The sequence below is a fragment of the Humulus lupulus genome, chromosome 7, assembly GCF_963169125.1.
Source record: "Humulus lupulus chromosome 7, drHumLupu1.1, whole genome shotgun sequence".
In the NCBI taxonomy this organism is placed as follows: Eukaryota; Viridiplantae; Streptophyta; class Magnoliopsida; order Rosales; family Cannabaceae; genus Humulus; species Humulus lupulus.
Genome location: NC_084799.1, coordinates 20585596 through 20609905, shown reverse-complemented (window position 1 = coordinate 20609905; position 24310 = coordinate 20585596). Strand labels below are relative to the sequence as shown.

At 37.0% G+C, this 24310-nt stretch overlaps 2 protein-coding genes across 3 annotated transcripts; one reads left to right on the top strand and one right to left on the bottom strand.

Moving 5' to 3' along the window:
• The first annotated feature begins 209 nt into the window (after nt 1-209).
• LOC133790890 (increased DNA methylation 2-like) lies at nt 210-3675 on the top strand. Of its 2 annotated transcripts, none has more exons than XM_062228725.1 (4): nt 210-393; nt 1469-1690; nt 1883-2800; nt 3229-3675. In XM_062228725.1, exons 3-4 carry the CDS (start codon nt 1885-1887, stop codon nt 3477-3479), a joined length of 1167 nt encoding a protein of 388 aa, XP_062084709.1. In that variant the 5' UTR covers nt 210-393; nt 1469-1690; nt 1883-1884; the 3' UTR covers nt 3480-3675. The 2 variants fall into 2 exon arrangements, with proteins under 2 accessions (XP_062084709.1, XP_062084710.1); XM_062228726.1 differs by lacking the exon at nt 210-393 and adding an exon at nt 434-1376.
• A 348-nt stretch (nt 3676-4023) lies between these two features.
• LOC133790892 (nuclear transcription factor Y subunit C-9-like) lies at nt 4024-6434 on the bottom strand. The gene is made up of 4 exons (XM_062228727.1): nt 6313-6434; nt 6022-6062; nt 4678-5498; nt 4024-4268 (listed from the first exon to the last, which is right to left on the bottom strand). The coding sequence occupies exon 3, from the start codon at nt 5495-5497 to the stop codon at nt 4706-4708; it is 792 nt and encodes a 263-aa protein (XP_062084711.1). The 5' UTR covers nt 5498; nt 6022-6062; nt 6313-6434; the 3' UTR covers nt 4024-4268; nt 4678-4705.
• Nucleotides 6435-24310: the final 17876 nt, after the last annotated feature.

Below are 24310 nucleotides of genomic sequence, written 5' to 3'. Positions count from 1 at the left end.
TAAAATTAACTTTTTTTTTCTACTTCTGGTCTTCTACTGAGTCAATTTTGATCCAACGGCTATAAAAAATACTATCTTTAGACGATTGATCAATGTTAGCACTGTCATCGTACGGTGGTGCGTGAGTAACAGCTAACACGTGTGCAAACGATGTCGTTTCAGAAACCGCTTGTTTCTTTATGTGTGCCTCATCACACTAGATAATCCTTACTCTCGCCTCCCGCGAGTAAAAGACGAGCGAACCAATACCACACTCCTAGTCCCACGATTTCTTCCTCTCATCCTGTCGTCACTTTCATTGCCGGACGGCCGCCGGAGATATTTCGAATCTCCGGAATTTGCTCCGTTAGCTTACCTCGACGAAGACCCTTCTCGCCCTTTGCTTCATTTCAGGTACATTTTTGTTATTTCTTCATTGTTGTTGTGTAAGTTGTTGGATAATCTTTACGGGTCTGTGTGAATTGTGATCACCGCAATGGGATACGCTATATTCTATACCTTTTTTTTGGGTAAGTTGTGATTTAATCTAATGGATCGTTCACTGCATGTTGATGTTGATGTTGACTTTAATTCAATTGCATGTAGGATTCAAGCTGAATTTTTTTGTGGGTTTGTGTTTGATTCACTTTTTGATCTAATATTTATGATAGAAAGCATGTGTTGTTTTATCATACTTCACTGATTAGAACTGAAGTTATGAACGTTTCATTTAATGTTTGCGTGAATCAAAATTCGCTTTTTATTAGTGTTGTCCATTATACTTGTGTACTGTCGAATGTTCTGTTTCAAAACTTGAATATATGCTCTCCAGTCATTGATTCTTTGCATAAATAAATAAATTGTCATGCCATAAATACAAATTATTCTGAAGTTCACTTTTCGCTTTTTCTTTGTCTATAAAGATTGTATAGTATATACCCTGCCATCACTAGATTCCCCTTGTCACCAATAGACTGTTTGGCACTAATCAGTATCCAAGTTTAGGTTAGGGCAGGTTACCACCTAGAAATAAATCAGCTTGTAAAAGCATTAACAGCCATAATGGAGTTTGTGGATTACTTCATACAGCTTAAATACAAACTGCAAAAGCACTATCAGCCATTACGGAGAACCATATATAGTTATGATGTCCTGGAAGATCTCCTTCTATTCATTGCCTGTAGAAGAATGTAGGTTGAAGTACAATGGCAATTATGAAACACCATACAAATAATAATCATAGAAGGAAAAAATGTGGTTCATAGGATTAACCTGATTTGATCAACCTCTAGTAGTTCAACCAGATTCCCAAAAGATAATGGAGTGAGGATTTAAAAGAGTGATTAAGAGGGCTGCTGTACGTGAACAAACTAAGGTATAAAGGTTCAACCTTCAAGGTAGTTCAACTGTACTGCCCTTGAACTTTAATAATGTTTATTGTTCTGTTTTACTATTGCTGTCTATTAGAAGTTTATGTTCCTTTTTGCAGGCATGGCTAAGTGCCAAAGTTCTGTGCCAATCCAAATTTGGATCACTTAACGTTCCCTATGAGGAAAATTATATTGAACCCTCAACCTAGAAGTGTTGATGAATCCACCCTTGCTGGAACTCACAATCCTATTTGCGCATGCTGGTTCAGAAATGCCTTGATGATTATAGCAAATGTGAAAAGTAAATATATGACCTAACTGGCACATTTATGTACAGAAAGGTATGAAAGCCATTAATCGGTGGAATCTATTTCATATGTCCATGCCATACTTTTGGATAATTTTATCTCAGCCAAGAATAGTGGAAAATAAACAATAAATTAATAGTAACTTACCATTTATATGCTATGTGTATGTATTATAACCTTACTGCTGTTTTATTAACATCCAAATCTGTATATTTTGCTCAACAGCAATGGCCGGTTCATCTCAAGCTGTAAATGCTAACATCGTGACAAAGTTAGGTTCTACCAATGCTCAAACTAAGGTCGCAGACAATGATCAGCGGTTTCTTTTGTTCTTTGTGATTGGTACCTACTTTGGACCTGATCTTAAAGGGGAGACCCCCCAAAAGTCAGTTTTGCAGAGAATTGCTGAGGGGCTTCCACCTTATACTTCTGATCAGCTAGCTGGGTCACACATAGAAACAGTAGAGGTAGAGCATATTTACCGTCATGTTCTTAGGAAGGCTCACCAATCTGCTGTTGTAAAATTACCTTTGTTGCTCCAATTCTTTGATGGTAATCTCCCTAGAAATGGAGATGACCCAACAGCCAACTACCCTCAGTTTCCCGATCTCTTTCCTCCCTTACTTCATCCCCGTTCTCTGAGCCAAAACCAAAACAAGATTGTAGAAAACATAGTATTTGTTAACAACCCAGAAATATATTACATTGACAGAGAGGATATTGAAAGATTCAGGAGGTTAACTGGACTGAAGGATTTTCTTTTGGATGAAGATGCTGCAGGGTTGCATACTACTGATGGTGTCATTTCACATAGTGCAGCAGTTCAAGTGGACGAGTTTAATGGAGGCTTTTCTCCTTCCAAATCCTCACAAAAAACTAGGAAAACTAGGTGCATGGACGAGCTCCTTAAGATAAATGATCCTCTTCAACATGACAGGGCTGGTTCGGCCATGGTATTTCTTCCTTCTCTTCCAACTGAATCGGAATTGTCTAAAATAGTAGCTGCTACTAAGAACGGATTTGCATTGACTGGGAGTGCAGCAGTGGGGCCTGTGGGGCCAACTGTAGGACTCATGGACATTGGGGAATGCGAGGACTCTTACATCTTTCGCATGTCCCTTCCAGGGGTAAAAAGAGATGAAAGTGAGTTGCATTTTGGATTATTACATGATAGCTTCATAATTTGAAAGGGATCGTTAGATCTTTTCACTATTGGCTGAATTACTCGTGTTTACATGGCTGTAATTCATATACACAAAAGTGCATTAAGTGCACATTTATTGACTTTGGTGTTGGTTAACATTAGTTTACTTCATGTCTTCTTAATTTTCCTTGCAAGCCGCGAGGAACTATGGAAACACTTCTCCCATTTAATAATTAGTGTTCCCTCGTTTTCATATGAACCACTTTGCTTTTAGTTTGCTGATAGAAACTTGATGCTTATCCCCTATAGTCGATAATTTTCATTTTATTGGTATGAATTGGAGTTTATATTCAAGCTTAATGTTAAGCTATACCCTTGCTTCTTAACCAACTGAGTAGGCTGTTGATATTTCTTTTTGTGGCTGCAGGAGATTTTAGTTGTGAAGTTTCAAGTGAGGGCCAGGTATTAATACGAGGGGCTACTACAACTGGTGAGAAGACAGTTTACAGGTACTCCCAAATGTTTGAAATGCAAACACAGAATTTATGCCCGCCGGGGCGGTTCTCCATCTCTTTTAAGCTCCCTGGTCCAGTTGATCCTCAGCAATTTTCTGGTAAATTTGGCACTGATGGGATTCTTGAAGGAATTGTTATGAAAGAAAGTTGGCAGATGAAATAAAAATATGCCTTGTATATGACATTGCCTCTTAATACTGCAACTAGTTGTTGTGTATTGTCGGGACTTGACTAAAATGGTCCATAAATAACAAATAACTTAGACATTTGATATCTTACAACTCAATGAGCTAGTAGAAAATAGACTTTTTTCTTTTCAAAGTACCTTTTCAAATGGGATGTCAAGTAAGTTCAACAGAGTATTGGGTGTCGAGTGTGTTAAGAAAACTATTTTGATGTTTGATATGTCATTTTGTCAAGTAAAATATGTTAATTTTACCAAATATTGTCTGAGAGACAACGACACTTTTTCCTTTATGTTTCCCTTGAGACCTGCAAGTAGTTTTTCTTTCCTGAAGCCATTTTCAGTTTTTTTCACCATGAATATATTAATCACGAGGCCAAAATATTGGCTTATTTCTAGTTGACTACAAAATTGGCTCTTCAATCCCAGAAAGCCATATCTGTGAAAACAGTTATTCCAGCTCTCTAAGGGTCATAAGAGCTACTCTCATTGATAAGGCACGAGAAAGAAAGAAAGAAAGAAGGAAGCCCAAACTTAATTAGTAGATATTCTTAAATTGTTCAAAGTCACATCACATCACAGACATGAAATGAGAAAAGTAAAAACTTTCAAAAGGGAAAATGGCTGCTAGCTCAGTCAAGATCTGATCTGCTACTTCTTTCAGGGTTATTATCTATACATGGAGTTCGCCTGTCTACTTCACTCAAATCTTAACCGCACTTGTTGATTATCTAAGGTTCTCTGCCTTTTCATGCTGTTTGAGGTTTCCTGCAACAAAGTTTAAGGAACAAGTTATAAGAAATTGAAAATACATCAAACCATACATAACAATAGATGACAACTTGTATCTATAATTACACTATCTTTACAATAAGCTGGCTCTAGGCAACTCTTAAAAGTTGATTTCTTACATGTTTTCCTGGAACCGTTCATAAAACCGAAATGGCACTTTTCTTTTAGAAGCACAATCATAAATCGAATCAAGTCTTTTATTACTTAGCTGTAAAGAAAAATCTGGATATTTATAGATAAAGGGTAAAAGGAGAGTTTGAGTAAGAATGCTAGCTCTATAAGTACAAAAAGTTACATAATCCTCGGCAATGACGTGATAAAATAGCCATTTCCTTTCCAGCTTTCAATCCCAAGCCAATGGCCAACAAAAGTAGAACAAACTTACACTTATCAACTTCCATGCTTAGCCGCCACTAATGATCTGACGACGATTGCTGTTGGTCAGGCTGCTGCTGTTGCTGCTGCTGCTGCCACATTTGCTGAGCCATGTAGGGGTGGTGAGGCTGCTGGGCGTACATAGATGGATCCATAACAGGCTTGCCAATGATCATCCCTGGGGCCCCAACCTGAGAGGGTGCATGTTGGGGTGGCATGTAGCAATAAGAAAGTGCATCAGCAGGCCCTCCAACAGGCACATTGCCTCTTGGAATTGATGCAACCACTTCATCTTTCAGATCCTCTCTCGGCACAATATCAACCAAAAAGTCAAAGATATCAGTTCTAGTGATTGCTGCAGCAATGTCATTCTTCTGAAGGGTTCTCCTTTTGTTCTCCTCAGTGTGATTCCATGATCTCAAGGTCAATTCTAAGATAAACATCTCACATGCCCTGGCAAATATAACAGGTGCCTCTGCTGATATCATCCTCACATCCTCATCAGCCTTCATGATCTTCTTGATCCTAGCTAAGGGAAGGCTGTGGTTCTTGAAATCGGTTACCTTCTCGATTTCTTGATATTGATTTGCCCAAAAGTTTTGGAGCTGTTGCTGAAGCTGCTGTTGCTGCTGCTGGTGGATGTGCTGATATGCGAGTTGGTGCTGCGCAAGCTGAGCTCCACCAGGCTGACTGGAGGACTGAATGCCTCCAACTGAGCCATGAGTTGGGTTGCCACCCATCTGATTGGACTGGTAACCATAAGCCATTTGAGCTCCACCACCACCACCCATCATCATTGATTGAGGCTGGTTATGCCCTTGGTGATCCATTCTGATCCAAGTAAACGAAACATGTTAAAGATAAGAAACATCAAAGGAAAAATTATCCAAGAGATTCTAAAACATGAGCAGCAATAAAGTATTAACTAGTGACAACAGAAGCACTTGGATTAAGAGGAGGATCATATTTGGGTTAAGACCTGAATCAGTGATCATATGCAAAATGCCATTACAAGTAAAAACATAAAAAGTGAAGATTGATTTCTACCATAAAGGAAGAAAAATCTGATTTCATTCTTTTAATCAACAGCAAATTTTTCCTTGAGAATTACATGATAATTCAATCACAAAATAGGAAAGGGAACTAGATAGAAAGTGCAGTGTGCAACAAATAATTAGCAAATCAAGCCAAGGAAATCATGAAGAAGTAGGTAAAAGTAAAACACCCAAAAGAAAGAATAAAACTAATAACAAATCAAAATACAGAATTAAGTTCCAAATTGAAAAAACTGAATATCGTGTAAACATATATACATACACATGAAAAAGAACAATGAAGAGAGATTTTTATGTACCTGAATTGAATGTTTCGAGCTCTGATATGAATAAATGAAACCTGAAAATTAAGAAAAGTTTTTCATTAATAGATCAAGTGGGCAATCAAAAGCGTGGTTTGTAAAGTTGTTTCCTTTATTGTATTTTAATGGGTGCAGTGAAAAGAGGATCAAAGATCCAATTTTTTGGAACAATCTTGACTAATCTAAAAAAAATTAAAAATTAAAAAAAAAAGATGAGAATTTGTGTTGTTTCTATATTGTTCCTTTGTTTTTCATTAGTAATGATTAATAATATTTACGAGTACGAACCTAAAAGAGAGGGACGAAAGCTGAGAGAGAGTTTTTGATTCTGACTTGTATTATTTGTCAGAAACAGAAAGCACAGAACAGAAGCTTCAACTTGTATGGAAGTTTTATATTTTTGAGGACGATTTTACCCTTTGTCAAAATTACTATAATTGGTTAACTACTGCTGCCACTGACATAATTATGTTTTGCGCTGTTGATTCATACTACGTAAAAAAAAACATTCTCTAAACCCAAAATATATTCACCATTATTTTACTTCAAAATATATTCATATTTAATTTTAATAATTAATTTTTTTATTACATAAATTGTTTAGCGATGAATTTTCTTTTTAGAGGGGTCAATTTTAAGTAAAAAAAAAAGGTAATCTGAACCTTTAAAAAACAAAGATAATCCAAACAAAATATTATATTCTTACTTTAAAATAGTATATTCCCAATATTATACTCTTACTTTAAAATTTTTGAAAGGCAGTTTATTTATTATTTAAAAAATTAAAATAAGATATATTTTTAAGTTTATACGCATTTTATTATTTATTAGATACAAGTAATGTGCAATATACATGTTTGTTTAGTTTTATTTATAAAATTTATTAATTATTTATATTAATGTTATATAAATTTGAAATAAATATTATATTTTAATTATATAATTTATTTATTTTTGTTTAAATTTATGTTTGTTATAATTTTTAAATTTGGGAGTGAAATCAAGAGATTATATATTATATGTTTAATGTAATATTAAATATTATACGTAGATTGTAAATTTAAGTTTCTTGCTAGTTTAAAAAAAATTGTTCTAATTCACTGTAGAATATCTGTTTAATATGATATTATTCTAATAAATGAGTTTAAGTTTAATTAAATTTTATTTAAGTTATAAAATTTATGATTTTATTATTTTTAAATAGTTATCATTGTAAAATATCTAAAAAATATCATATTTTAATTTGTTTAATTATTTACTATTTTAAAATAATTATCATTATAAAATATCTCAAAAATATCATATTTTAATTTTTTTAATTATTTATTTTATTTTATTCAAGTTTAAGTGTTTACAAACTACCGTTAAATATAAGAATATTTTGTTAAATATAAGAATGTTCCGTTAAAGTTAACATTAAAAAAATAAAATATTTTAATTTTTTTAATTATTTATTATTTAAAAATAATTATCATTTCAAATATCTAAAAAATATCCTTATTTAATTTGTTTAATTATTTATTATTTTTAAAAAATTATCATTGTAAATATCTCAAAAATATCATATTTTAATTTTTGTAATTATTTATTTTATTTTATTTAAGTTTAAGTGTTTATAAACTACTGTTAAATATAAGAATATTTAGTTAAAGTTAACATTAAAAAAATAAAAAAACCGTTAAAACCAAGAATTTCAGTTATCTACACACTTATTATATAGAAGAGATATTGTTTTGTAAAAAGGGGAAATACCATTTTGGCTCAGTGTTTTTTTATAATACGCGATCGGCCCCTGTGTTTTGTTAAATAACAATTTAGACATTGTGTTTTACAAAATTGATCAAAATAGTATCCTAGACCCAATTTTAGTCAAATATTTTCAATTATAAAATCAATTTTCAGATCATTAGTGATGTGATGGGTTCAGAGAAGTGGAGAAAGTGGTCGAGGAGCTAAGAATAAAATATTATATTTGAAATTTTTTTGACCAAAATTAGGTATAAGGTACTATTTTGACCCATTTTGTAAAAAATAGAGTCTGAATTGTTATTTAACAAAACACAGAGTCAATCGCATATTTAGGAAAAATACGTATAAAAAAAATTATACATACACAATCTTTTATCCAAATATATGATTTTTTTAGAAGAAAATATATATGTGAAAAATGTGTTAGTAAGAATGGCTTTTTTTATTAGGGTACAAGTTTTTAATATGATATACATAAACAATAGTGTTTCTCATGAATTTAGCATGATGACGTGGCACAAACATATGACACATGAAGGACATGTGATGAGACATTTATAGAGGATTGGTCGACGCATAACCAGACAGGAGAAGAAAACATGCTATCAGGTACATTCAGAACTTATACGGAGTAGCAGGGAAAGAAGTTGACAAAAGACATGTGACCAGAGTTGCTCGGTTAAATGTAGTTAAAGTTCAAAGTTAGTTTAATATGCAGATATTTGTGAGATATCTATATAAAGTGTATTATTTACCTATTATTTTATATTTACTTGTTGCACAAGTTACGCAAGGCCCATGACCCATCTATGTACATTCTTGAGTCTATAAATAGAGGACTCAAGAATTCATTTGTTTTAACGCTGTAATTCTTTACTTTTAGAGAATCCTAAGAATACGTTTTGTATTCTCTCTCTTAGCTTGTGAAACTTGGTTGACTCAAGTCATTTGATCACAGGTTTTGAGATGTTTAACGCCCAAATGTGACTTCCACTTAGCGGTTGTCGTAGTATAGATCGGGCGGTCGATTCCACAAGGAGACAAGGAAATAAAGTTAATCAATAAATAAAGTTAGAGATAAATAATATGAAGAAAATAGAACAAGTGATATTTTTGTTGTTTTTTTTATTTAAAGATTAGAAATAAAAATAGAATAAAGTGTGATGTAACAATAGGTAACAAGTAGGAAGGATCAAGAATCACCAATATGCATACTTATTTATTTGGATATTTGATTCACAAAAATTACACAAATGGATAGTTCACATCCCGACTATTCATTTGGAAGATTTAACATTGAAGCACAAATATATTTAACAAAAATGTATTCAAGTGATTATTATTCTTTACCATGAAAAGATGAGATAAATCTTATGAGAAATCTAAAAATGACATTATACCATTGGCAATAATGCAATAAAAGATTGGACATAAAACATAACACAAATATTACTTTTACCATTTATAAAATACATAGAAAGAGCATGACTAATTCTATATAGATTTTAGCAAAAGTAAATATATATGGATAAGATGGAGAAAATGATAAAGATATTATCTATATTATTTTCACTAATTTGATAATACATAGAAAGTGCATGACAAAATCTATATACTATTAGTAAACATAAATATAGATAAGAAGATGAAGAAGTAGAGATGAAAGAAAATAAATCACTCAAATATATAAACTTTAAGTATATGGTGAATCAAAAATACCAAACAAAGTCATAGTGCATATAGGATCATCCTAACCTTCCCAAGAAGGTTAGCCTATTATGCTAGATATTCTCATGAAATTCTAGAGAGAAAATATGAGAAATGAGACTAAAATTTGGTAGAGTTTTGCTACCTAAAAATTACATAGAAAATGTGAAGAAAGAGTCTCTATTTATAGAGGGAGAAAATGACTAAAAAGAAATTAAACAACAATTTGGGGTTTACAAAATAAATCTGAAATATTAATAATAAAATATGATTTTGAAAAATCAAATCTTATTATAAATATTAACCTAGTTATTTTGGTGTATGGTCAAATGCCATTTTTCAAAAACACCAAAAAAGATGAGCTTTAAAGCTCAAAATGGTAATTTTGCAAGGCCCAATACCCACAAAATATGGGTTGAAATTGGCTGTGGCAGATGAGGGTTTTGACCCACTCCCAACCAATCAGAGCGCGCCACGTAGGTGCTGGGAGACTGCTTGGGCCGTTGGGTTGCATTTGGGCTTTGGCTGGGTTGTCACGTTGGAGCTTGGATGCTGAAGTGAGACTGGGCGTGAAGGCTGTGGGCTTGAGAGGCTGCTGAGAATTGATGGAGGCTGCTGAAGTTGGTCACGTTGAAATGAAGCAAAGGGGCTAGCATGGGTCAGTCAAAGGTGGATCAAAGATGGCTGCTGGGACGCGTGGCGGGCTGTGGCGGTGACACGTGGCAGCTAGGCAAAGAGAAGAGAGAGTTTGTTGCTGGGCTTGGGCCGAAAAAATGGGCTCCTTCACTTCAAAAATGCCACATTCCCTTTTGTTTTTCAGATTTAACTCTTTTTTTATTCTTTATTTTTCTTTATGCCAAAATACCAATTAATTCCTACAAAATAACAATAAATTAAATCATGATCAAATATTTTCATCCATAACATATATCATATTAATTAAATGAAAATAATAATCAAAACTTAATTTATTTTGGCATTTAAAATCAATAAAGGTGCACTTTTCACCTCTAATCATGAGAATTGACATAAATACGAATATCAAGTGGGCGTAGGTCATTTTTGATTAGCAGGGCCGAACCACTATAATTTTGTGTGTCGTTTGTTATTCTTAAGTTCAGTTCTTATTCTATATTGTAAATTTAACTCAGTGTCGTTGACCAAATCACGGGTCAACAAATACTACCCATTCTTATTATAATAATAATACAAAAAATATACCAAAAAACTAAACAATTAGTATTATATTGATGGCAGATATATAAAAGTTTCCTTTTATATTTAACAGCCCTAACCAAAAATTATAATAAAGATGCATATATTGTGGAATAATAAAAAACCAAAAAATAAAATAATCACCTACATCTAATATGAACCATATGACTCCACCCAAATTCAAATTTTGAATGTTTTTGTTGAAAAATATTAACAAAAAACCGGATTACACAGAAGCTGCCGGATTTAGAAGCTCAAGTTTTCCAATCAGGCGTTACTAACACAAAAGGCTATATTTTGATTCAAAGTTGTTTTCAATCTATTCAAAATAAAAAATGGTGTAATCAGACGTTAGTATTGGTGAATAAACTATGTTTCACTATTTTCACGACAAGGTATGGTTCTCATAGTACTAATGTACATTATTTTTTTATTTTGTTCTTTGTCTATTTCTTAATATCTTTGTTCATCATGAGATTTAAATTTTTGGAAATATGTTTATAAATGTAAAGATTGTAAGCATGTATAAATCTTCTGACATAGTTATCTGGATTCTAGTCACAAACAAATATGTTGAAAGTAATTTATGTTCAAAATAAACATAAACGTTTATTTTTGGGTGCAGCATAACAACCCAAACATTTTTTAAAAATTTATGAAAAAATCATTAAAAATAATTTTTTTTAAAAAATAAACGATACGTGACTAAACTGCAAAGTTTATATATATGATGATACAACTTAAACTAAAAAAAATGGTTTATTTAGTTGTTTAAGTGATCAAATAATATATGATAAAATTATAAAATTATAAAAAACAAATTAGTTTCGATTAATATTGTAATATCCGCTTCTACTAGTAAGGGTATTTTTGTAATCTGGCTTGGGTCAGAGTATTATGGCAAATTGTATGATATTATGTGTTTAATTATATGAATTATGATGTGCATGAATTATGATGTATGTTTATTTTATGTGTTCTATCAAGCAATCCACACACATTAGTTTCTTCAAGTATTAGGGACCAAAGTGTAATAGAATTGTGTATTGGGGGTCAAAGTAGAATTATGAGTTTTATGATAGAAATCGTAATTATGAAAAGTTAAAACTATTAGTTTTGGATGAAAATTATAATAAGGGTCTTAAGTGATTATTAAGGATAAATTAAAGGTTGAGGATAGTAGTATAATTTGGTTTTTACACGATTTAAGTCAGATTAAATTATCAATTAATAAGTAAAATAGGTTTAGAAATCGTATTTTGTTCAGACTCTAGTTTTGTGATAGACTAAAGGGAGACAGACCAAGAACAACATCTCGTTCTTGATTTGAGTTTTGGAAGCTTGAGGTCTAAAGGAGCTCACTAATTTGGGTTATTGGAAGGCTAGGAGTCTTATAGGCAGCAAGGATCTGAGTTCTTGTGGCTAGATTTTGATCTGTAAGTATCCAAACCTTTACTGCTTAAAGTTTAGTCAAATTTAGGTTTGAAGTAAACTGGGTTATAAATTGCATTAGATAGAAACTATAAGTTGCTTTCATGTTTAGAATTGAATCTATACTAGTTAATGAGGTTAGAAACATGTTAGGACTGATTTGATAGTGGTTTAAGGTCAGATTTTACGACTTGGGTTCGATTTCAGGTTTAGAAATCGCAATTGTGATCTCTGAAAGTAGAGACCTAGCGCGACCGCGCCCAGCCCTGGCATGACCGCGCTACTTAGCTGGATTGGCCTGACACTCTGTGAGCGCGACCGCGCCTATAACGCCCTGGTTACCCTAAGACAGTTACGGTGAACTTTGAATCGTGCTTAACTCGCTAACCAAGTTCTTTGGTTAAAAACATGCTTCTAGGTGTTATTAATAGGTTAAGGTGGAAAACCAATCAAAAGGAAAGAATATATTTTATTTAAAACATAAAACTGTTCATGGGCCCTTAAAAATGTTTACAAGTTATTTACAATGCAAAATGGTCATTGCAGTATTAAATTTACAACCCGCCGATCTAAGCGACAAAAATAGGGTAAACCCCCTAGTTCCCCTAAGAACTCTTTGGCTGTGGTGATTAAGTGGCCGCATATGTACACATCACCACCTAAGCTCTCCACTCAAGGTTGGGTGAGCTTTTCTCTCCCTTTACCTGCACCACACAAAACCCATGAGCCAAAGCCCAACAAGAAAACTCAATACTGCAAGAATATAATATCAAACGATGATCATAATAACCATCCAGGACTTTTAGTCCAAAATAAAGGAGTGATAGTTGTAAAAGTCACTAAGGTGGGTTCAGTTCCCTTTACAAATAAGTGATCATTTTACCAGCTTAAACAAGATAGGTATCCGATGAGATAGTCACCAACATAAACCTACTGAGTGACCATAGAGTCACTAACGTGGGATATCGTTCCCTTAGCCATGTGATAAACAGTCACCTAGGCCTTTGGCCCTGGCTCTGAGTAACTAGTCATAGACTAGACAAGCGCTTATAATTTTCATCGAACTTAGGGTCGGTCCAGCATTAATGCTCCATATGAGTCATTCAATGCAGATGTCGATTAGATCTAATCTTTTATCGGCTCTACATTCATGACGCTTATGCCGTTTCTGACTCTTAGGTTAGTAACATGCGACCAGTGTCGATTCTGACTAGTCAGTGCCATACACAAGTAAGCAAGATTTGCTAAGCATTTAATATGCAATCAATGTCCACATTTAAACAATCAACATGCCTCTATAATAACCACGCATGTCATATACATAGGGTGCGTTTTTCTTACCTCTCGTTCGAGCGAGAATTAATAAAAGAATGACCTGTGATGCCCTGGTTACCCTAGAACAGTTACAGTGATCGGTGAACCGTGAATTTAACTCGATACCCGAGTTCTTTGGTTAAAAACGTACTTCTAGGTGTTATTAACAGGCTAAGGTGGAAAATCAATCAAAAGGAAATGATATATTTTATTTAAAACATTGAACTGTTCATGGGCCCATAAAAAAATTTACAAGTTATTTACAACTCAAAATGGTCATTACAGTTTCAAATATACAAACCCGCCGACCTAAGCGACAAAAATAGGGTAAACCCCCTAGTTCCTCTGAGAACTCCTTGGCCGTGGTGGTCAAGCGGCCGCATATGTACACAGCACCACCTAAGCTCTCCACTCAAGGCTGGGTGAGTTTTTCCTTCCCTTTACCTGCACCACATAGCATCCATGAGCCAAAGCCCAGCAAGAAAACACAATATAACATGAATATAATATCAACAATGATCATAATAATCATTCAGGACTTTCAGTCCAAAACAGATGAGTGACAGTTGAAAAGTCACTAAGGTGGGTTCCGTTCCCTCTAGCCATGTGACGATAGGGTCACCGAGGATTTACAAATAAGTGATCCTTTCACTAGCTTATCAAGATAGGTGCTCGATGAACTGGTCACCAATATAACCTACCGCATGACCATAGAGTCACAACCGTGGGATTTCGCTCCCTAGCCACGTGACAAACAGTCACCTAGGCCTTAGGCCATGGCTCTGAGTAACTAGTCCTAGACTAGTCAAGCGCTTATAAGTTTCATCGACCTTAGGGTCGGTCCAGCGTTAATGCTCCTAGAGTCATTCAACGCCGATATCGATTAGATCTAATCTTTAATCGACCCTGCATTCAAGACGATTATGCCATTTCAAACTCTCAGGTCAGTAATACGCGACCAGTATCGTCCCTGACTAATCAGTGCCATACACAAGTAAGCAAACTCTGCTAAGCATTTAATATGCAATCAATGTCCACATTTAACAACCAACATGCCTCAACAACAATCATGCATGTTATATACACAGGGTGCAGTTTTCTTTCCTCTAATTCGAGGGAGAGTTAATATAAGAACGACCCTTGAGAACGATCAACCTTTAAGTTCCTTAGCGGTCACCTTTGATTGGGTTATTTCTCGTTAAATCCTTGGGTCAAGAAGCTTATAATCTTTCCTAGGATCGCTATGCCTCGATCCTCGCTTGATTCCGACTCCTAGAACTCAAGATTTCTTCGAAATTGCCTCGAATGGTAAAAGGAACTAACGAGAAGAGAGAACGTGTTTTCTAACGTATGGTTCTATCTGACGAACTACTTCAGGCTTAAGTAACCTCAAATAAAACCTAGTGCTCGGGGTCCCAAAAAAACCCTCGGGGACATAATAGTCAAAACTCCCATAATTTCCTCATGATCTCAATAACTCCCAATTTATCATCAAATAAACATTCTCATTACTCAATATCCCAATAAATGACCCTATTATGACAAAATCGCTAATTTACAATATAAGACTGTCTCATGCCGAATAGCTCGAATATATCTCCATAATAATGGGATCTCAACCATAAATCACAATATGTACCAAAATACACAAATATGCCCTCAACGGGCCAAATTACCAAAATGCTCTAACAATCAAATGTGGACTCACTTGCATGCATATAACATCATATTATAATATAATTCACATAAACATGCATATAATCATTTAATGGCATAATTAAACAATTATGTCCCTCCTGATATACTAATCCAGCCATTAAACCACATTAAGGATTTCGCGGCATTACAACTATCCCCTCCTTACAGAAATTTCATCCTCGAAATTTACCTGAGCAGCTTGGGATACTGATTCTGCATATCTGACTCTAGCTCCCAGGTTGCTTCCTCGACCTTGATGTTCCTCCACAATACCTTAACCAAATGTATCATCTTATTCCTGAGGACCTTATCTTTTATGTCAAGTATCTGGATTGGCTGCTCCTCAAAGGAGAGATCTGCCTCAAGCTCCAGATCTTCATAGCTCAAAATATGATTCACATCAGATACATACCTCCGAAGAGCTGAAACATGAAGCACGTTATGCACGACTGACAACGCCAGAGGCAAGGCTAGTTTGTAAGCCACTTGACCAATCCTCTCCAGGATCTCAAATGGACCCACAAACCTAGGGCTCAGCTTGCCCTTCTTCCCAAACCTTCTCATCCCTTTCCATGGAGAGACTCTAAGGAAGACATAGTCTCCCACTTGGAACTCCACGTTCTTGCGCTTGGAATCTGCATAACTTTTCTGCCTACTTTGAGAAGCGAGCATCTGAGCTCTAATCTTCTCAATGGCCTCACTGGTCCTCTGAACTGCCTCAGGACCCAAGTATCTCCTTTCACCTTCCTCATCCCAATGAATGGGAGATATGCACTTCCTACCATACAGCATCTCATAAGGTGCAACTCCAATGGTAGACTGATAACTGTTGTTGTAGGAAAACTCTATTAAAGGTAGATACTTGCTCCAAGATCCACCAAAGTCCAGCACACATGCCCGCAGTATGTCTTCCAATATCTGGATCGTCCTCTCAGATTTCCCATCTGTCTGAGGATGATAAGCAGTACTGAACTTCAATTGTGTTCCCATGGCTTTCTGTAAACTCCCCCAGAACTTGGAAGTAAAAGTGGGGTCCCATTTTGACACGATCGACCTCGGTGCTCCATGGAGACGCACGATCTCTCTCACATAGAGATCTGTATACTGATCAACTGTATATGTAGTCCTCACTGGCAAGAAGTGAGCTGACTTGGTGTAGCGATCCACTATCACCCAAATAGAATCATGCTGACCAACAGTCCTAGGTAAGCCCACAACGAAATCCATCGTGATGTCTTCCCACTTCCAATCTGGGATATCCAGAGGCTGCAATAACCCTGCCGGCCTCTGATGCTCAGCCTTGACCTGTTGACATGTCAAGCACTTAGCCACATATTCCATTACATCCATCTTCATCCCCAGCCACCAATACAACGATCTCACATCCTGATACATCTTTGTGGTGCCTGGATGCAAAGAGTAAGGTGTAGTATGAGATTCATCCAGAATCTCTCGCCTTAAAGAAGTTTCTAATGGAACACATATCCGCCCCTTGTATCTCAACAAGCCCAAATCAGACACTGTATAATCTCTGGATGTTCCAGCCAAAACATCCTCTCTGATCTTGATCAGCTGTGGATCACTCAACTAACCCTCCTTGATTCTCTCCAACAGTGTAATTGATTTTTAACAAGTTATGACTGATGTAACGCCCCAAACTCCAGGGACCGTTACGGTGTGCCTTGTAAACAGTGTTAAACCCGCTAATCGAGTCATTTGGCCAAAAACGTGTAACTAAATATGATTAGCGGTTTAGGGATTAAACATTTTGGTTAGGGTGTAACGTTTCACTAAAATGTTTAGTATATACATTGGGATCCCGAAAATAAAGTTTCAGAGTCTATTACAGAAAATATTTACAACAGGCCGTTCTAAGCGGCAAAACAGGGTTCAACCCTAGTTCCACTTTAAACCTCGGCCGTGGTGGACGAGCAGCTGCATATGTACACATCATCACCTAAGCTCTCCAACTCAAGGATGGTTCAGCTTCCTTTTGCCTTTACCTGCACCACGTAGCACCCGTGAGCCGAAGCCCAGCAAGAAAACACAATCCAACATGATATAATATCAACAAATAACATGACGTAATATCATCGGATAACATGATATAATATCAACAGATAACATGACGTAATATCATCAGATAACATGATATAATATCAACAGATAACCATAGTAACCATTCAGGACTATCAGTCCAAGCAAATAGGTGACAATAGCCAAAAGTCACAATAATGAGCATCGCTCCTTCTAGCCATGTGACGATAGGGTCACCAGGGCTTAACCGATAAGTGATTCTTTCTTAAGTTTGATTAGGACAGGTGCAAGGTGATTAGTCACCAACATAACCTTCCTCACGACTCTAGAGTCGAAACTATGGACAACGTCCCTTAGCCATGTGACAAACGGTCACCGGGGTCATATACCTTGGCTATAGTCATCTGATCGTAGACCAGGCAAGCGCTTATAAGTTCTTCGACCCTAGGGTCGGTCTAGCATTAATGCCATAGAGCCATTCAATGCGTGATTCTCGACTTTAGAGTCGGTCCCTGACTAGTCAGTGTCATTCACAAGTAAGACATGCCACCATCATATATCACATGTTCCATATCCATAAACAAGGTATTTAGCATGCTTACTAAACAGATACCGGTATAATTAGGACCATGCACAACCACAGAGGCTCAAGCTCTGAACAATATCATACCCAGTATACAAAGCATGTCCTATTCACATGTTTCTCATGCATCATATGCAATATATCCAGCAATCCAACATGCACCAATAATAGCCATGCATGTCACGTTTAATAGTCAACCAACATGCATCAAGAATAGCCATGCATGTCATACATAATAATCAACCGACATGCATCAATAATAACCACGCATGTCATACTCAATAATCAACCAACATGCATCATAATAGCCATGCATGTCACATATACACAGAGTGCAGTTTTCTTACCTTTGGTCCAAGCACAGGTTACCAACAAACGAACAACAAGCACGATCCTGATTCCAAGCCTCTAGTGATAACCTAGTCACAACCACAAATGGTGATCCAATGAGTTCAAGTTCTAAAACCAATCCCAAAACCAAGACCTAGCCTCCGAGACATCAAACACCACCAATCCGGGTAGTAGGAATGATCCCGAGGCCTAAGGTTTAAGTTCCCATGACTAAAAACCCATTTTGGTCACTTTTCCTCTTTTGAGCCGCGACCCCATCCATTAGAGCCGCAGCCCCACCCAAATCAGGCCCAAAAATACGCTCTGACAGCAATTAGAGCCTTAGCTCTACCCCATAGAGCCGCAGCTCAAATAGCCCATCAGCACCATTTCAGCAGCTTCTTCAAGCTTGAGCCGCAGCGCCCAAGAACTGAGCCGCGGCTCAACCTCGAACCCAACCAAAAATCCTCCATTTCTTCATCTAAAATCCTTTCATAAACATATCCAAACATCTCCAAACTCAAAAATCAAAGTTCCCAAACATCCCCATGATCCAAAACCCATAAAACCCAAGTCTCAAATCACCCAAAAACACATCAAAACACAAAATCCAATTCAAGCTTAAAAACTTTAAAAAACTTAGAACTTAAAACTTGAATTACCTCTGATTAAGTTGTTTCCAACTAAATCCTCCGGCTAATAAGCTTCTAATCTTTCCTAGGATCGCTATGCCTCGATCCTCGCTTGAATCCGAGTCCTAGAACTCAAGTTTCCTTCGAAAATGCGATCGGGAGACAAAAAGGGAACTTTTAGGGAGAGAGAACGTATAGAACGTTCTTTTTATTCTGTTAAAAGGTTACTTCAAGCTTAAGTAGCCTCAACCAAATCCTAATGCTCGGGGTCCCGAAAACACCTCCGGGGACAAAATAGCCAAAACCTCCGGAATTTCCCCCTGATCTTACTAACTCCCAATTTATCACCAAACATTAATTCCCATTACCCAATAACCCGGTAATGTTCTAAATACCCCTTGACTTACTCCAAGTCAAGCTTAAATCCCGTTGTGACTTTCCCACTAGCTTACCTCCTAGGATCGTCTTGTGCTGGGTAACCCTGGCATAACCAAATAATAACAAAGCACCACGCCCATGTAATGCCCCGAATTCTCCGATGTGTTTAACGGCGTGAACAGTTGGGCGGGAGGGCCATACTTGCTTAATTATGTTATTAATTGATAAAATGCATGTATATATTGATTATATTATGATATGATGTGAAATGCATGCATATGAGTCCATATTTACAATTACAGGGGTGTGATGGTAATTTGGCCCGTTGAGGGTAAATTAATTATTTGTACGCATGTTGGTGATATATCTTGAGACCACATTATGATGTGGGTTTGTTCGAGCCATTTGGCATGAGACGATCAAGGAATGTTAATTATCGGTTTGGTCATAACAGGATTAAGCTCGGGGCTCGGGGTGAGTCTCGGGGTGTTTTAATGATTAGAGTGTTACCGGGCATTAAAGGGTAACGGGATGTGAAATATTGGTGTTTGAGAATATTGAGATTAGCGGGAATTGGGAAGCGTTAATTATGATTAACAGAATAGGTGGAAAATGCCAAAATTACCCTTGAAGTGGTTTTAGAAGCTTTATAAGACCTAGGGGTATATTGGTCATTTGGCTTGGATATATATGGTTTTAGATGGCTGTAGAAACCGTACAAAATAGAGCTAAAACAGAGAGTGAACTTTCTCCTTCCCGTGCATCCATTTCTCTCTTTTCTTCTTTGGGGTTTTGAGCTCAAAGGGTGGAATCAAGCTAAGAGGTCAAGGGGCTGAGGTTTTAGGCTTGGTTCAGTTGTTGGAGAGGATTTAATTCCAGGTTTGAGGTGAGTTTTATCCATTATTTTCTGGTTGTACTCTATTTTCGTTTTAAGATTTCAGCTCTAGATTTAAGTGTGGAAAGTTGGAATCAAGAGGAGTTTTTGTGGTGTTTTACTTGGGTTATGATGAGGGGGAGTTATGGGTAATGTTTGGAGGTTTAAATGGGTGTTTGGAAGAGGTTTTTGAGTTGGTTTGAAGGGCTAGTTCCAAGGAAAAACGCAGGAGGATGCTTGCTGGTGCGTGCTGAATTCTGGGCATTTTTGCTTATTGAGCCGCGACCTGGCATAGGTGAGCCGCGGCCCAAGGTGCCTGTCAGGAGGGTGGCCGCCTCTGTTTGGAGGCGCGCCGCGGTGCAGCTGGGGAGGGCCGCGGCCCAACAGGGCATTTTGGCCAAAAAAGTGTTTTTAGCATGGGGATTCAAGCCTAAGGCCTCGGGGTTGAACCTACTACCCGGTTGAGTAGTGTTTGATGTCCCGGAGGTTAGGTTTTGGTTTGGGAACCTTTTATTATTCATTTTATTGATGGAATCCCATAATTTGGTTATGACCAGGTAACCGCTAGAGGACCAAAAGGTCGATCGTTCTCAAGGTCACTCTTTTATTCGTTCTAGCTCAGACCCGAGGTAAGAAAACTGCACCCAAAGTGTGACATGCATGGATATTTGTGAGGCATGTTGATTGTATAAATATGGACATGGATTGAATACAGAATCGACAAAAGTGTTAGTATCAGCTGTGAAGCTGTGACTTATTTGTCAAGTTCGGCAGTGATATTGGACACAGGTCAGGTAGCGCTGATTTATTTGTCAGAATGGCCTTAGCGTGAATCACGCAAGCCAACAGAGATTAGATCTAATCGACTACTAGCATTGAATGACTCAAGGAGCATTAATGCCTGACCGACCCTGAGGGTCGATGAATGAAAAACAGAGCTTGGAGGCTAGTGGCATACCTAGCAGCCACTCTCCCGCTAGAAAACAGAGCTTGGAGGCTAGTGGCTTACCTAGCGGCCACTCTCCCGCTAGAAAACAGAGCTTGGAGGCTAGTGGCTTACCTAACAGCCACTCTCCCGCTAAAATCATGTGTTGTTCATTTGCTTGTTTGAAAGATTTATGTTCAGTGTGATTATAATGATAATCATTTGATAATGTTATGAAAAGTATTATGTTTTCTTGCTGGGCTTTGGCTCATGGGTGCTATGTGGTGCAGGTAAAGGGAAGGAAAAGCTCACCTAGCCTTGAGTGGAGAGCTGATGTGGTGATGTGTACATATGCGGCCACTTGACCACCACGGCCAAGGAGTTCTCAGAGGAACTAGGGGGTTTACCCTATTTTTGCCGCTTAGGTCGGCGGGATTGTAAATTTAAACTAGTAATGACCATTTTGTACTGAGAACCACTTGTAAATGTTTTGTTTAGCTCTGCAGAGCTGTTTGTAATGAAAATCTCAATTTCCTTTTTATTGGTTTTATGCCTTAACCTGTTAATTACACTTAGAGCACGTTTTTGACCAAAGGACTCAGGTATCGAGTCAAATTTTCGGTCCACCGTAACTGTTCTGGGGTAGCCAGGGCGTTACAACCCATTTCACATATATGCCAAAAATGCCCGAAATGGCCAAAATATGAAAATCACCCAATTCATCACAAATGGGTTCACATGCATATTTAATACACCTAAACATGCATATCATCATTAAATAATACAATAAAGCAGTTATGGCCCTCCCGGCCTCCTAATCAAGGTCCTAAACCTTATTAGGAAATTTGGGGCATTACAACTATCCCCTCCTTATAGAAATTTCGTCCTCGAAATTTACTCAACAACTCGGAACCGGAGTTCCACTCACTGGATATAAATTTCCTTAAGTCATTTCCTGACTTCATTATTTCAATAGCCTTACCTTAACCCAAGGTACATTTTGTTCAATAGAACCTCATTACTTATGTCATAATCTGAGCTGGCTATTCCTTACCAGAATACTTAACCTAACCTTCAGATCCTTACAATTCAACTCATAGGTTCCTTCGGCCCATGCCCACTGCATGGAAGCACATAACTCACTGTATACAACTACCAGTGCCAAAAGTAAAACTGATTCAGAGTCACCCTGTTCAAACCCATTCAGGATCCAACTGCTGAAAGAAATTAGGACTTAATTTGAACTGGGGTTTCCACACTCCTTTCCCCATAGTGATACCCTAGAGAAAATACATTCTCCTACTTGGAGTTCCACATTCCTACTTTCCAGCTCAATAATACTGTTCTGTCTATTCTGAGACACGAGCAACCAAAATTTAAGCTCCAACAATCTCATAACTTCCCTGAACTACCTCAGGATTCAGACATATATACATTTCCTCACTCGTCTTATAAGATGTTCCTCCAATAACAATTGGATAACCCTTTCTCTCTGATTTACCACCAGTATGAGAGTGATAAACTATACTGAGTTCCATCTGTATACTCATCGCCTTTTAACCCTTCCAAAACTTGGAGGTCACAATAAAGTCTTCATCTGATAAGATAGACCTTGAGTTCACGAAGACTCTCTATCCTTCTCACAAGGAGACTCAAATATTGATCAGCTGTACTATTCATCTATCCTTACTGATATAATAAACTCACTTGGACTACCAGTCCACAATGACTTAATACCCATTACATACCGATCCATCAACCTGGGAATCCCACTGCGAAACCCATCGCGATGCTCACTTATTCCCACTATGAAATACCCAAAGGCTGTAATGGCCTTGCTGTTTCCTGATATTCTGTCTCAATCTGTTAACAGGTAAGAGCTTTACACATGCCTTAATATATATCCCTTCATCTCAGGCCATCACTATACAATTTTCATATCATGTTACCCTTTCACGATGTCTGAATGAAACAATTAAAAGAACAACATGAGATTCATCCAAAATCTCTCAGTTAATCTCAATATCCATCGGATCCCAAGTCCGATCTCTATACCACCATAAACTCATGTCTGTCACCAAACAACCTTTAGCTAATCCAGCTAAAGCTTTCCATTCATCCCTGCCCATCTGTGGCTCACTTAACCATCTTTCATTTTATCTTTCTTGAGATAATAATCTCAAACAATAAATTGGCCACCTGACCTACCAGAAACTCTACTCTAGTCCTGGTCAGGTTCTTTAGTCAACATGTTGCATGGGCAACCACTTTCCTCTATCTCTAGGATGTCATAACAATCCTCTAACTGATCCTGGTCTATAAAGACCCAGCACTTTCTCCCCAAGGCACCTGAAATATCTTTACTATCCATGGACACTCCTGTCCCCAAGGCACTCTTCACTCTTAGCAATTCTCCGCAGAGAAAACACCACTATTCCATCGTCCAAGACGATCATAAACCCCATTCAAGTCTACCCTTGAATGCACTATTCATCTGGTTCACAAACACTTAGCATCAAACCATTTCTCAAGATATATATTCAGCACTCGCAGTGCTCTAATCTGATACTAGCTCAATCCTTTACATAATTTTCTCACTCTGATCTCTAACTGGTCTTAACTAGATCCAAGATCCACCTTAAAAGATTCCATCTTACTCAGCAACTAACTCTTTAATTCTTATAACCCCACTGAGCCACTCGAAACAGTGTTCATATCTAATTCCATCTCTGGTACTAAACCAATCGTCATTCTAATCTTCTTTTAATAAAAAGAAGGCCTGGCAGACTGCCTGGAAACACATTTAAAAACCCACAGACTAATCCAGTCTTTCCTGATCTCACTAACACAATCTAAGTGGTATCCACCACACTGGCTAAGAGTTCCATGCACCTCCCTGCACAAACTCCAGCTCTCACATCCGGTATCATAAACATATCAAATCCATGCACAACGCCAATTGTCACAAAACTTTCCGCTCACAAGCTCAAGAATTGCTACACTTTCCTTGCCATTCAAAACTGCTCTTTAATTACTTAACCAGTCCAAACCCTGGATCAAACCAAAGCTGTCATAACCAGTTTTACCAGAGTCCCCGATGAGTCCTTGCCATAACTCAACTTATCTCTTAAGTTGCCAATACCATATTACTTTTCCCATCACAACGTAACCATGTGATCCCCATATACCATCCATATACCTTTCTCTATATACATACCAACAAAAGAATAACATGGCGCCAAAGCCAAACAACATAATTCACAACTCAGAACTAGAAAATTGACCTGTCATCCCCGAGGAACTAGTCTCAGTCTCAGACTCTGATTGCCCTGGAATAAACACTCGAGTTGGAATCGAGCTGCCTATCCCCCTTTGCTCATCCTTTACCACGGGGCACCTCTTCACAATATGCC

What these genes read in the sequence shown, in the direction of transcription:
- LOC133790890 (XM_062228725.1), top strand. Translation starts at nt 1,885, where the DNA reads ATGGCCGGTTCATCTCAAGCTGTAAATGCTAACATCGTGACAAAGTTA. An exon ending in AGGGGTAAAAAGAGATGAAA is followed by an intron (nt 2,801 to 3,228) that starts GTGAGTTGCATT and finishes TTGTGGCTGCAG; the next exon opens with GAGATTTTAGTTGTGAAGTT.
- LOC133790892 (XM_062228727.1), bottom strand. Translation starts at nt 5,497, where the DNA reads ATGGATCACCAAGGGCATAACCAGCCTCAATCAATGATGATGGGTGGT.